This window comes from Vidua macroura, chromosome 12 (genome assembly GCF_024509145.1).
Source record: "Vidua macroura isolate BioBank_ID:100142 chromosome 12, ASM2450914v1, whole genome shotgun sequence".
In the NCBI taxonomy this organism is placed as follows: domain Eukaryota; kingdom Metazoa; phylum Chordata; class Aves; order Passeriformes; family Viduidae; genus Vidua; species Vidua macroura.
The window spans coordinates 3616190-3629027 of NC_071582.1; the positions used below are offsets into that span (position 1 = coordinate 3616190).

A 12838-nucleotide genomic window follows, 5' to 3' on the forward strand; every position below is an offset into this window, starting at 1 on the left:
GGCTCTGGGGCAGAGGCCTGACCAGACAGACTTGCTGTGAACACACACCAGGGACAGCAAAGCCTCTCTGTCAGCAGCCCAGGCTGGCACCTTCCTGGCTAACCACAGCCAGCTCCTGGCAGGGATGGTAGGAGCAGTGTCCCACCTCTGAGCCTGAAAATTCCTGCTGGTGGGCCAGGTGTGCCTGCCACTGGTGTGTGCCCCCATCCCTGGGGACCTGCCCCCCTGAGCCCCAGCTTGCTCTGGGAGAAGTGGCAGGGAATGGCATGGACTGGGCAGAGGGCCCTGTCCCAGAGCATTTCTGAGGTCTGTAATCTGGGATGTAGGATCTCTGAACTTCTCCCAGATGAAGTGGGTTCTCTTGGCTAATCTGTCTCATAACCCACCTTCATTTTTATCAACCACACCAGGCTGCTCTGGGTTCTGTGCAGCACCATGGCCCAACTGATGGCAAACACCAGAGGTGCCACCTCCCAGACATGACATTTGTGGGCTGACAGGAGCCTGGTGGCCTCCTGGGCCACAGGAGCCAGGAGGAAGGAGCAGTGTTGTGCTGCAGCCCTGACAGACTGTCCCTCTCTGTTGCAGTTCTCAGCATGCTGAGTAACCCTCTTGGGAACGTCCTGGGGAAGCCCCCGCTGGGTTTTCTGCCTTTAGACCCCATTGGTTCAGACCTGCCAGAAAAGTTTTCCACACCGTCGCTGAGGAACTCCCGCTCCCTCCTGGACTCCCGCTCCAGCAGCCCCTCGGACTCGGACACCAGTGGGTTCAGCTCTGGTTCTGACCACCTCTCAGACTTGATTGTAAGTTTGGGTCCTGGGGTCTTGCTGTGTTTTTTTGGGGAGCACAGAACAGCTGAGTGAAGCTGCCAGTCTGAGCCCTGCCTGCTCAGGAACAGGAGGGAATGCTGTGAGGAGCTGTTCACACACTGGCACAGCCCAGGTTTTGGGAGAAAGGCTGCTCGTGCAGTCCTTCAGCACAAGCCAGCAGTATCCTCATATTTTTTTCTTCAAAGCTAATATTTTGGCCTTTTGGGTCTGTGCTTGCAGCCCTACTGGGTTACAGTAGCTCCCAGAGGGGCCTTGAGTGCTTGAGCTGGTTTGAGGCAGGGTGGTGTCTGTGCCCTGATCCCAGCAGGGAAGTGGCTGATCCAGCCTGGACTTCTGAGGAGCTACTGTCCTTGCCTTTCATTGCTCTTCCCATTTGACTGCATTTCTCCATCTCAGGGCAGTTTCTTCTACGGCAGACTGGGTCTGGCCTGCTCCCATTCCCTAAAGCACAGATAAATTTGAAAGGCAGGGAGCAAGTGAATGTCTGGCTGGCTGCCCCAGTCTGCTCTGATGGGTCTATGGTGGGTGCAAATGGCAGCTCTGGGTGCCAGCAGGGCAGCCTGGCTCCAGCCAGCTCTGGGATGCTGCTGCATGGCCTGGCCTTGGCATGGGAGGATGAAGCCAGGAGCTGCTCCAGGCTCTGCTGTGGTGTTGCCATGGCCTTGACCCCTGTGTTGGGGTGGGCGTGAAGGACAGACCTGACTGGATGTGGGGTTGATTCTGCTGTGATCCACCCTGGAGAATCAGGATGTGCTAAGTGACTGCAGCACCCAGGCAGTGATGGTGGCAGGTGGTGCAGGGCTCTGTGCTGGCCTTGTTTGTGATGGGCAGGACTGAGCACAGCCCTGGCATGGGCAGCTGCCGAGGCTGCACAGGGATGGATCTGCAGCGCAGCTGGCACTGAGCTGTGCAGCATCTTGCTTCCCTGCTGTTCCATTAATCCGAGCTTTCCCTCCTCCTGCCCTGGGAGGAGCTGTAGTGCATGGTGCCTGCTCCCTGGTCAGGCAGCCCTGGAGCTGGGCTGTGAGGATGAGATCCAGCTGGTATCTGCAGAGTCCATGAGCACTTCCAACAAGCCCTGCCCACTGCGGGCACAGCACAGAGCCTGAGGCTGGTGCTCTCCAGGGGTGATGCTGTTCTTGAGGGTGTACAGCCAGGGGTAGCTGTTCGCTTGGTGGTCTCTGAAGTGCCTCCTGCTTAATGATCCCTGCTGCTGATCATGGGCATGGGTTCGGTTGAGAATGGCCCAGGGCTTTCCTATGGTGTCAGGATGTGTTGTGGTTGCTGCTTTCCTGCCTCTGCCAGGTCTCAGGAAATCCCTGAGAGCTCCCCCTCCTGCCATGGGCAAGAGCAGGGCCCCAGTGTGATGCCTCACCCCTGGTATTAAGTGCTCTTACTCAGAGCTGGATTTCAATATGGCCTTTCTCTTGCAGTCAAGCCTTCGCATATCCCCTCCTCTGCCCTTCTTGCCTCTCAGTGGGGTGTCAAGAGACCCCTTGAAGATGGGAGTGGGATCCCAGCTGGATCAAGATCAAGCTGCCCTGGCTGCAGTAACTTCCTCCCCGGCCAGTGCATCGAAAAGATGGCCTGGAGCATCTGCGTGGCCTTCCTGGGATCTTCTGGACTCTCCGGAAGACCCCTTCAGTATTGAAAGAGAAGCCCGGCTTCATCGGCAGGCGGCAGGTGAGCTGGGAGGGGGTCTAGGGGACAGTCCCACACTTGGAAGGGCTGGTGGCCTCTATGCAGACACTGGCTGAACAAAAGAGCTTGCTCCAGGCCCAAGCCTGACTCTGGTTCTATCTGCTGAGAGAACAGGTGGGTCTGGGCAGCTGCCTGTGGCTGTGCAGCTCTGCTCAGCCTGTAGTTGGGCAAGATGGGGAGACCTGTGGGAGAGTGGGAAGGAAATGGTCCTGTACTGAGTATTACTGGTGTCTTCTCCAAGCTGTGAATGAAGCAACCTGCACCTGGAGCGGGCAGCTGCCTCCCCGAAACTACAAGAACCCCGTCTACTCCTGCAAAGTGTTCCTGGGAGGAGTCCCATGGGACATTACAGAAGGTGAGCAGCCCCTGGAAAGTGAGGCCCCACACCAAGGCCTTGGGTGTTGATATTGGGAGGGTGCGGGATGGAGCTTTTTGTGGAGGACACTCACCTCTCTCCTTCTATCTGTAGCTGGGCTGATCAACACTTTCCGTGTTTTTGGCTCCCTGAGTGTGGAGTGGCCTGGTAAGGATGGCAAACACCCACGCTGTCCTCCCAAAGGTAATATGCCTAAAGGTAATAGCGAACACGGTAGGGTTACTTTTTTCCCATGCTATGTTACAGCACGGATGCTGGGATTTTACAGCTGCATGCTGGTGACTGGTTGGTACAGAGCACCTGGGATAATGTCCTGCCCTCACTTGGGTTTGCACCTGGGCTGCAGAGCACTGGCACCCCAAACCCAGCATCCTCACCCATCCGTAGCAGTATGGGATAGAACTGTGGGCTGGGGGAACTCTCTCTGGGTGTTTCTGGAGCCCCACGTAGGGCTGTGGCTCTGGAGCAGCTGCTGATCCCACTGCCAGCATGTGCAGCTGGACTGGCATATTGTGTAAGCAGGAATTAGTTACAGGGTAGGAAGTGGCTGGTTTGGAGGCCCTGTAGTGCCTGATGGCCTCATTCAGTCACCAGAGCAATGTGAGGTAGAGCACTGGCATCCATAGAAGGGACTTGAAAACCCTGGACTGTATTTGAGCCGGTCCATCCTAAATACATAGCAGTCTTTTTTTCTGCAGACTTAATTGTGGCCAGGCTGGTGGTGCCCACCTGGCATATCCAGGTGTGGTTTGTGGATGATGGACAGTGGCCCACATGGCCCTGAGCATCCTGCCCCTTGTGCTGTGCTTGGGTTTGGGCTCTTCCAGCTTGGCTTATACATAAGAGTCTGCTGGGAACAGCAAGAGCTACTACACAGCTATGTCAGGTGGCACCCAAGAGTGATTTATGAGGATGTCTGCAAACTGGGATGATCTGTTCCTCCTCCACCACAGCTCTAACAACTGCTTCTTTCCCTTCCTTTCCAAAGGATACGTGTACCTGGTATTTGAGTCAGAGAAGTCGGTGCGTGCGCTGCTCCAGGCCTGCTCCCAGGACCTGCTGAGCCCCGATGGGCTCAGTGAGTACTACTTCAAGATGTCCAGCCGCAGGATGCGCTGCAAAGAGGTGAGCAGAGCTGGGAGAGCAGCCTGACATGTCAGCAGGGGATGCAGAAGGGAGATCCCTGGAGGAAAGCAGGGCTGGAACAGCAACTGGAGGTGTGCTGGCTCCTGGCTGGCTTTGACTGCTCTGTGCCTCTGCTGGGGATGTGTCAGCTTGGTGTTTATGTCCCTCATAACAGCTTATGTCAAACCAACCTGGATCTCCTGGGTTGGTGGCCTTCAGGCTTCATTTAGTTGGGACAGAGCATGGAAACAGGGATTTAACTGCTCTGTGTTGCTTGCATCACACCTTTGCTTGCAGAGGCAGACTGGGACCCCTCAGGTGTGCTTTGTCAGGCCTCCTCTGCTTGCAGAACAAACTCACACTCAGCAGAAAGATACTTTGGATCCCAGGCTGCTCCCCAGCGTAGCCTTGGCTGGCTGACCTGTGCTTTGGGTGTGCTGGGGCTGCCAGAGGCTCTACTTGGGCTTACGGAAAAGGGATCAATCCTCAGATCACGGACAACTGCCTGAGTTCAGGGAATTATAGGATGGAGATGCAGTTCTTAATCTAGACAGGCACAAACTAATTGTGCTCTAGACAGCTCTCCTGGTGTCTGGCAATTGGCAGAGCTTCTATGCTTGGTGATTTAGTTCTGCCAGAAGCTTCCTTCCAGAGCCCTCCATCAGCTGCAGAGCAGATGGGAGCTCCTGATGAAGCTGGCAGTGGGTGATTATTCCAGTAGTCCCCTCTAACATCAGGTTCCTCTGCTGGGGGGGTACCTGACTGGGCCATAAATGTGGGTAGAGGGATGTGGATTGTCCTCTGGCTGCCCCCCCCCCCCCCAAGGAACTGCTGGCTTAGGTTCTAGTTTGGCTGGAAGCAGAGTTGGTTTTGTCCCCTTGCGGGCTCTCTGGAGGTGTCTGGTGCTTTAGATGGATGTGGACCCTGAGCAGCAATAGATAACAAATGACACTTGCAGCTTGGGCTGAAGTCTGAGGTTCAGGGGTGCTCCTGGTTGCAGGTGCAGGTGATCCCGTGGGTGCTGGCCGACAGCAACTTCGTGCGCAGCCCCTCGCAGCGGCTGGACCCCAGCAAGACGGTGTTTGTGGGGGCCCTGCATGGGATGCTCAACGCAGAGGCCCTGGCAGCCGTCATGTGCGACCTGTTCGGAGGGGTGGTCTATGCTGGCATCGACACTGACAAGCACAAGTATCCCATAGGTAAGTGGTGATTCCACCAGGATTGGTGGTCGCCCCTGCCATGCTCTGAGGAGGCTGCGGTGTGCCCTTGGCTTGTCCTTCTGTTGGAAGACTGCCCAGGTGCCAGACTCAGAGAGCAGATGCTGTTCAACCTCTTCTACAGTCTGTGCTTCTCATCTCCTGGCCCTGGGGAGGCAAGACCAGCCTTGGGGGGAGGGCTGATAGAGCTGATGTGCTGGGGAATTGGAAGGTCCTGGATCATTCCAGAGCAGCCTGAAGTTTTGAATATGCCTTTAGGCAATGCTGAAGGTTTTGCTGTCCTTGTCAATGCTGTTAGTGGTTTTTGGATGCTGCTGTAGCTGCTTTTCCATTCCCAGGGCAGAGATAGCTGTGGGTCTTAACCCACTCTTGGGCTCTTGTCACCAGAGCTGAAATGTGGCGTGTCATGGCGTGTGTATGTCCCTGGAGACCTCATGGGCCAGGGGACAGCACTGAGGTGGCTGGTCTGTTGAAAAACCCCACAGCCTGTGCCTGAGGACCAGCTTTCCAGGCTCAGGCTACAGCAAGTCACAGACTTAGAGAGACTGGATCTCCTGGTGTTGCCAGGATCTTGGAGTGCAGAGTTGTCACTGCTTGGTCACTGTCCTTGGATAGCAGTCAGGCTTTTCTGGGCAAGGCTCAGGTTTAGGGCATGTATGTTGTGCTGCAAAGCCCCTGAAGTGCCTTCAGGGGGACAGTCGCAAGGAGGGTGGGAATTGGGAGTATGAGACTCCAGGCAAATTCTCAGTGTGACTGTGGATGAGGTGTCACAGAACCTCCCTGTGCTGGCCCTGTGAGATCCCAGTGTGTGACCCCAACCTCCTGTGGTTCATGCAGAGCCCAGGTTGCTCCAAGTAGGCAAGATCCATCTCCCAGCAGCTCTGTGGCACTTGCACCCTTAGAGCTGTCCTAAAGTCACAGCAGTCAGAGCTCAGTTTTGGTAACTAAGCTGTGCCCTGGTTGGTTGTGCTGGTTGAGGGCATCTCCTGTAACCCCGGACTGGATCCAGGCCCTCCTGCCCGTGTCCTGTGTGATGCTTTGGGAGGGGAATGGATGGGTTTTGGGTAGCACTTTGTCCTGTGGCTGAGCTGTAGGGATCTGCCAGTGTCAGTCCTGGAGCTTAATAGACCTTGGCTGGAAGCAAGTGGTGCTGGAATGCCACTGACCAGCAATGAGGCTGCAAAACACAAGGCTCTGGGCTGAGGGGAGGGCTGTGAATAAAAGCTGTTGAGCTGTCTCAGCACTGGTGTATTTCAGGTGTAGTGTGAAGCACTCTGCTGATCCTGGGAATGTGGTGCCTGGAGAAGGAAGCAGGAAGAGCCCCTAGGCCCTGGATACCATCTCCCTGTCAAAGCTGTTTCCCTGTCTGAGTGGCTCCAGGGAGGGGGTGGTGCTGCAGTGGTTCCCTCTTGGTCTCTGCTGTTCCTCTCTAGCATTTGTGGTCTGGCTCGTTCCAGGGTCGGGCCGTGTCACCTTCAACAACCAGCGCAGTTACCTGAAGGCTGTGACTGCTGCATTTGTGGAGATCAAAACCACCAAGTTTACCAAGAAGGTGAGTGGGGCTGATGGGGCAGTCCAGGGAGGGGTCTGCATGATGGGTGGTACTGCTGGGAGCACCAGTGTTCATGGAGTCTGCCCCATATTCCTGCTCAAGCAGTGGGAAGTGGGGCTGCTGCTCTGCCAGCCCTGGGGGTGCTACTGGGGATGGATTTGAGGTACCAGGGTGAGGGCAATCGGCCTGGCTCCATGCCCACTGCCTCGTTCTCCTGCAGGTTCAGATTGACCCGTACCTGGAGGACTCCATGTGCCAAGTGTGCAATGCCCAGCCTGGTCCATTCTTCTGCAGAGACCAGGTAAGGCGAGTTCTCCTGCAGCCTGTGCTCAGGGGGTTTCTCAAGGAGGAGCAGGCCCTGCTGCTGGGCTTTGGGCATATATACACTGGTTCTTCCCCAGTGGGCAAGATGGGGCCCAGCTGGGAGGAGTGACCTTGTTTTGGAGGAGGTGCAGCCCTCCTGAGGAGGGCAACTCTGGTACTTGCCAGGAGGCCCAGGTGGCCAATGTCCACCCCAGCTTTGAGGCAGGGGTGCTGCAGTTCACTGTGCTGTGCCAGCACTGGGACCTAATGTGGTAATGGCTGGTGCCCCTGAGGGGAGGGGAGGCTGCTGCTTTGGGGGCCGTGATGAGCTGGGGTTGGGGTGCATGCACCTGGGGCTGGCTGAGGCACAGGGAACTCTGGCTGCAGGCAAAGGAGCTTGGCAGCTTCCTGCAGAGCTGGTATGGGATATGAGCAGGGGCTGGGAATACCTTGGGAGTGATGGGAGCCCTGGCAGAGCCCAGCTACTGCCCCAGTGCCCAGTCCCGATTTTCAAACCTGTTCAAAAGATGGAAGCTGGGCACAACAGGCCCCCTCCACAGCATTGCTGGCATTCCCCATCTCCAGCCCGTGGATCCACTGTGCTGGTGGGGGCTGCGAAACCAGGCAGGGGTGAAGGGGAGGAGTGGCTCTGCTGGTGTCACCCCAGTGTTGCCCCTGTGCTCTGCCCACAGATCTGCTTCAAGTACTTCTGCCGCTCGTGCTGGCACTGGCAGCACTCCATGGAGGTCCTGCGCCACCACCGCCCGCTGATGCGCAACCAGAAGAACCGGGACTCCAGCTAAGGGGCCGCCGGGACATGGGGCTGGCGCGGGCAGAGTCCTGGGAGAACCTGCCACGAGGAGAGCGCAGCAGCGCCTGCCGGAGCCAGGCCCGGCTGGGAACGTTCTTCCTGAGGACTGATGGGGAAAAAACAAAAATCTTACATTCATGTTTGCACTTGCTGGTCTTTTTGTTTCTGCACTAATGCACAGTGAGTTTTGTTGGGGTTTGTTTGGGGGTGTTTTGAGGGGGGGAGTGCCCCTCAAGCCATTCTGCAGTTCCCAGACTTTGGTTCCTGGTTTGCTGACGAGAAGCAAAAATTGAAAATGAAAAAACCCAACCAACCAAGGGCCATGTGTCGCGGAGGCGTCGCCGCAGGCGCCTCCGCCCTGGTTTTTTTATTTTTTAAAGGCGCTTTTTTACATTCCTTGCAATACTGGTGGAGAGAGCGCAGGTCTCATTGGTCATTGTTTTGCCGTTGCCATACAGTGCCTTTCCATTCATTTACCCCCACCTGGATGGTGTGACCTGGGTGTTCAGCTGGCGTTTTTTACTGTAACAACAAGGAGACTTTGCTCTTCATTTAAACCAAATCATATTTCATATTTTACGCTCGAGGGTTTTTACGAGTTCCTTTTTACACTCTTAAAAACAGTTTTTAAGTCGTTTGAAATGAGAGATATTTCTTTTCCTGGCAGCTTTTAACATTGTTGCAATTTGTGTCTGGGGGCTGATGGCAGGACGTTGTAAATCCAGAGGTTTGCAACGGGACAGGCCGGGCTTTTTTTTTTTGTTTTTGGATTTGAAACTGGACGGGATGAGGATCTCTGAGCTGCTGTATATAGTTTTAAATAGTTTGTTGCACTTTTTTAAGTTGCACTTACGGGGGGTTGATAGAGGTTTTTAATCACACAAAGTCACAGGACTTACCTTTTCTTTTGTAACAAGCTAAAAAAGGGCTGCGTTTTGGTGGACGATGAAGGTTCCTGGGAGCCCTTTCTCTTAGAGGGGACAAGTAATTTTCCTTTCCTTCCCGAGATGTTTGGAGTATCAGTGCAGTCGACTGAAATGCTGCTGCTGGGATTTGAGACCTTAATTATGCTGATCATTATTATTTTGTTACTTTCCCCTCTATTGGAAGCTGTGTGCCAAAGAACCAGTGTCATAATTTCTCCCTCTTTACTATGATTATTTTTTTTTTCTTTCCTGCTGAGCTGATGTTGCATTGTTGCATATCCCAGCTGCTCTTTGTGGGGTTTTGTGAAGCTGTGTGTGAAGTCTCTACCTCATTGTAGTATATGCAGGCAAGACTGCACTCTCCTACAGACGTGTGGAGTAAGCTGTGGTGTAGTTTTTGGCACATAATAAACACGTTGCAGCAAAAAAAAAATCTTATGCCTTGTGTGCTTCGTGGGAGACCTCTACGGCTAGGAGGCTGTGTTGTCACTCCCTGGAGGTGTGGGGGAAGAAGGTATGGATGTGGTTTGTGGGGAGGGAAGGATGGAGCTACGAATTGTGGATGGTGTTGGTGGGTAACTCAGCTGGGAGGGAGCTCTATCTGCTGGGCAATGCATGTTTAGATCCCACTTGGTGTCCGGGTCCAGTTCAATGATCTCCTGGTCAAGGGCAGAGACCTGGGGACAGAGGGGAGAGAAAAGGTGTGATTGATAAAGTCCCACAACAAGCCAAATGTTGGGCAATGCACGTTTAGATCCTGAGGTCCCTGCAGGCCCCTGGGCTCCAGCTGGAGCTCCCCTAATTGCAACAAGAAGTTAATGAGGCAGATGGGAGGGGCCTGTGTTCTCCCACTGTGGCAGGGAAGGTGCTGCTCCTGCAAGACTGTGAGGGGAGGGACCCAGGGCTCCTCTCTGTGGGGCTGGGGAGGGCTGAGTTGGACTTACGCTGCCACAGAGGACACTGTGTGTGCCCCGTGTCCCTGGAGCAGGGCAGGCTTTGGGCTCCTTTCACGTCCCCCAGCGGTAACTCTACAGCGAGTTTGTGGGCGTCCTCTCGGGGCCAGGTGTGGGAGGGGCTGGTGCCACTGCCACCACAGCTCTCTCGAATTCCCTTCCCGGGCTGCTCCATCCCGTTCCGGGGCGCGGGGCGGAGCGGGAGCGCCTCAGGCTGCAGCTCCGCCCGCCGCTCCCCTCCGCCGGCACCCTCCGAGCCGCCAGGGGGCGCGGTGGCCGTCCCTGGCTTCCGGCACCTCCGGCCATCCTCCGCTCCTTTTCCGCGGCTGCCGCTGACATGGTGGGTCCGGGTCCCGCCATCCGCCGCCATCCTCGGGCGGGCCCGCGCCCCCGCGGCGGGGAGTGGCGGGGGGGAATCGGAGGGAACCGGGGCGAGGAGCAATGGGGGGCGGCGAGGGCCGGAATGGCTGGGGAAGGGGGAACTGGGGCGGGGGGCGCTGGGCCTGGGCTCGGCGGAGCCTGACCGGCGGCCCTCCCGCCCACCCCGCGTAGGGACGCGTTCGGACGAAGACGGTGAAGAAAGCGGCGCGGGTGATCATCGAGAAGTACTACACGCGCCTAGGGAATGACTTCCACACTAACAAGCGCGTGTGCGAGGAGATCGCCATCATCCCTAGCAAGAAGCTGCGCAACAAGATTGCGGGGTGAGGCACTGCGAGCCCCGAGTGCGCGTTGGGCACCGGAGGGTCCTGGATGGCCTTTGGACACCGGAGGGCCGCAGGGGGTCCGGATGGGCTTTGGGCAGCTGCGGGTGTCCTGAGGGGTTTGGGCATCGGAAGGTCCTGGGGGATTCGGGCACGGCGAGGGGGTTCCTGCTGAGCCCTGCATTCGAAAGTGATTACGGTCCCGCCTGTGGCCGGGTCATTGATAGTGCAGGGAGAGGAGTGCGAGAGTTTTCCCGTGTTTGGGGGGGGGGGTCTGTGTCTCCCCCAGACCCTGTTACTGTCGGACACTTTGTCTCTGATGTTCCCTAGAGATTGTGGGATGATGTCCGGGTCAGTGGTGGGACATCGCCGGGGTGGATGGGGGACAGCTGTCCTCATCCTGCTGTGGTTCCGGGATTTGGGGTGTGGGGAAGGGTGACATGAACCCCAGGAAAGCTCAGGACACTCCCGTGTCCCCGCAGGTATGTCACCCACCTGATGAAGCGAATCCAGAGGGGCCCTGTCCGCGGCATCTCCATCAAACTGCAGGAAGAGGAGAGGGAGAGGAGGGACAACTACGTCCCCGAGGTGAGGCTCCAGCTTCCCCATCGCTCCGTCCTGCCTCACTGTATCTCCATAAGCAGTCCCAAGTTTAAAACAAACCATCAGCCAGGAGGAGCTGAGGAGGGTTTGGATCAAGGAGGCCGAGGTGGAGTCCTCCAAAGCTGCCACCTGGGACAGAAAGGACAGCTGGCTTCTCGTGGTTTGGTTTTCCTAACTTAAAATTCGGGAAAAAATAATTTGATGGGAAACAGGAGGATATTTCAGAGCGGCTGAAAACCTGCCTTGCAGCTGGAATCCCCAGAGGGAGGTTTTGGTAAAACCCCCTTGCCTTAACCCTCTGTTTGGGTGGGGTCAAGATCTCACCTGTCACCTGGGTGAGATGGTCCAGGAGGGCTTCCCTTGTTCCAGGAATGTGATCCTGGTGTTCCTAAATCCTGTAGCCGTCAGGCACAGCACATCTTGCCCTTTTCCCAGATCTTCCCAGTCAGCTCCTGGCAGAGCTGCTAGTTTCTGTGTTGGTATCAGAGAGGGGTTACAGGGGAGGGACTCCAAGCAGGGAAGGAATGTCCATACTGCAGCTGTTGGTGCAGTGTCAGCACACAAAATCTGTTTGTGGTTTCTTAGAAAAATCCTGGTGTTAGTTAGCTCTTGGGGAAGGAAACCTGTGGAGGAAGAGTTTTTGGGGTCTGGAGAGGGCTAGAGGAAGTTTTGCTGGGATTAAAGAGCAGAAGAGCACAGTTGTCCTGGAGATGGGACCGCCTTTGTTGGCACCATGGTGGACTTGTGTCACAAGGCAGCTGTGAGTGTCACTGATGACTGCCAGCTTTGGTGCAGTTGGGGGTCCAACACCAGCTCCTCAGCAGCCTTGGCCTGGAGCAGGCTGGGCCTCAGTTTCCAAAGATTTGCCATAAAACAGGGTTTTCCCTCTAGTGCCAGTGGCCTCTTGCAGTGTTCAGTCAGGAAAGCTGTGTTCCATCAGGATGCTCCTGGCTCTGCTGCTGGAACTGTTCTCCACAGCCAGTGGGATGAGACTGGAGTGGCTGTGGGGACATTCGGCTTGTGGGGCTTTATCAATCACACCTTTTCTCTCCCCTCTGTCCACAGGTCTCTGCCCTTGACCAGGAGATCATTGAAGTGGACCCGGACACCAAGGAAATGCTGAAGCTCCTGGTTAGTGGCCACAACCGTTCCCTGCCCAGCTGCTGGCATATCCCTGGCACAGCTCCTGCTGCCCTCAGTGGCTGGGTGGTGTCAAGGGCTTCCTTCTGCCCTGGGTCCTGTGGGAGGATTAGTTAATGTATGGCTTTTGAAAGGGCAGAGGCATGGCGGCTTTGCCACCAGCAGGGGGTGGGTGTGTTCCTTGCCCTCCATTCTGATGATTCCCTCACCAAGGAGTCAATCTCTGCAGCAGAGTGGTCTCCCCTTCTTGGGAGACCTCTGTCCACCCTTTGTGTTGCTACAGCACCTTCCCACTTCCCACACCTTCCCAGAGGAACTTGCCTCCACTGTCAGTGGGCAGGATGCTGTGACTGATCTCATTGTTGCCATGCTGTTTTCCAGGATTTTGGCAGCCTGTCCAACCTGCAAGTGACACAGCCCACAGTGGGAATGAACTTCAAGACGCCCCGAGGAGCGCTCTGAGTCTGTCCCTGTGTGTCACTTTTCCAATAAACGTGAGGAAACCATCTTAGCCTGCCTGGTTTTAGACACCCAAGGGATGAGGGAAGGTGGGTTCTTGGGGTGGCACATTGGAGTACGCAGAGGACTCAACACCTG

At 56.1% G+C, this 12838-nt stretch overlaps 2 protein-coding genes and 1 non-coding gene across 9 annotated transcripts in view; all 3 read left to right on the top strand.

Moving 5' to 3' along the window:
• Positions 1 to 8061, top strand: part of CPEB1 (cytoplasmic polyadenylation element binding protein 1) — a 37308-nt gene extending 29247 nt beyond the window's left edge. For 5 of the 7 annotated variants that reach the window (XM_053988022.1, XM_053988028.1, XM_053988026.1 and 2 more), the window contains 10 exons: positions 589 to 803; positions 2264 to 2513; positions 2773 to 2886; positions 3001 to 3105; positions 3896 to 4032; positions 5033 to 5231; positions 6707 to 6801; positions 7022 to 7102; positions 7797 to 7910; positions 7943 to 8061. In XM_053988022.1, coding sequence (XP_053843997.1) covers positions 589 to 803; positions 2264 to 2513; positions 2773 to 2886; positions 3001 to 3105; positions 3896 to 4032; positions 5033 to 5231; positions 6707 to 6801; positions 7022 to 7102; positions 7797 to 7907 — 1307 coding nt within the window. In that variant the 3' untranslated portion in view covers positions 7908 to 7910; positions 7943 to 8061. The remainder of the gene's footprint in view (positions 1 to 588; positions 804 to 2263; positions 2514 to 2772; positions 2887 to 3000; positions 3106 to 3895; positions 4033 to 5032; positions 5232 to 6706; positions 6802 to 7021; positions 7103 to 7796; positions 7911 to 7942) is intronic. The other 2 variants (XM_053988023.1, XM_053988024.1) reach the window with 2 other exon arrangements.
• A 1993-nt stretch (positions 8062 to 10054) lies between these two features.
• On the top strand, positions 10055 to 12747 carry RPS17 (ribosomal protein S17). Its single transcript, XM_053988030.1, has 5 exons — positions 10055 to 10134; positions 10347 to 10498; positions 10981 to 11086; positions 12167 to 12232; positions 12623 to 12747. The coding sequence occupies exons 1-5, from the start codon at positions 10132 to 10134 to the stop codon at positions 12701 to 12703; spliced, it is 408 nt and encodes a 135-aa protein (XP_053844005.1). The 5' UTR covers positions 10055 to 10131; the 3' UTR covers positions 12704 to 12747.
• LOC128813650 (small nucleolar RNA SNORA71) lies at positions 10675 to 10806 on the top strand. Its single transcript, XR_008439118.1, has one exon. It is a non-coding gene; the product is annotated as a small nucleolar RNA SNORA71 (small nucleolar RNA).
• Positions 12748 to 12838: the final 91 nt, after the last annotated feature.

Coding starts and splice junctions, on each gene's coding strand:
- RPS17 (XM_053988030.1), top strand. Junction 10,499..10,980: donor CTGCGCAACAAGATTGCGGG/GTGAGGCACTGC, acceptor GTGTCCCCGCAG/GTATGTCACCCACCTGATGA. Junction 12,233..12,622: donor AGGAAATGCTGAAGCTCCTG/GTTAGTGGCCAC, acceptor GCTGTTTTCCAG/GATTTTGGCAGCCTGTCCAA.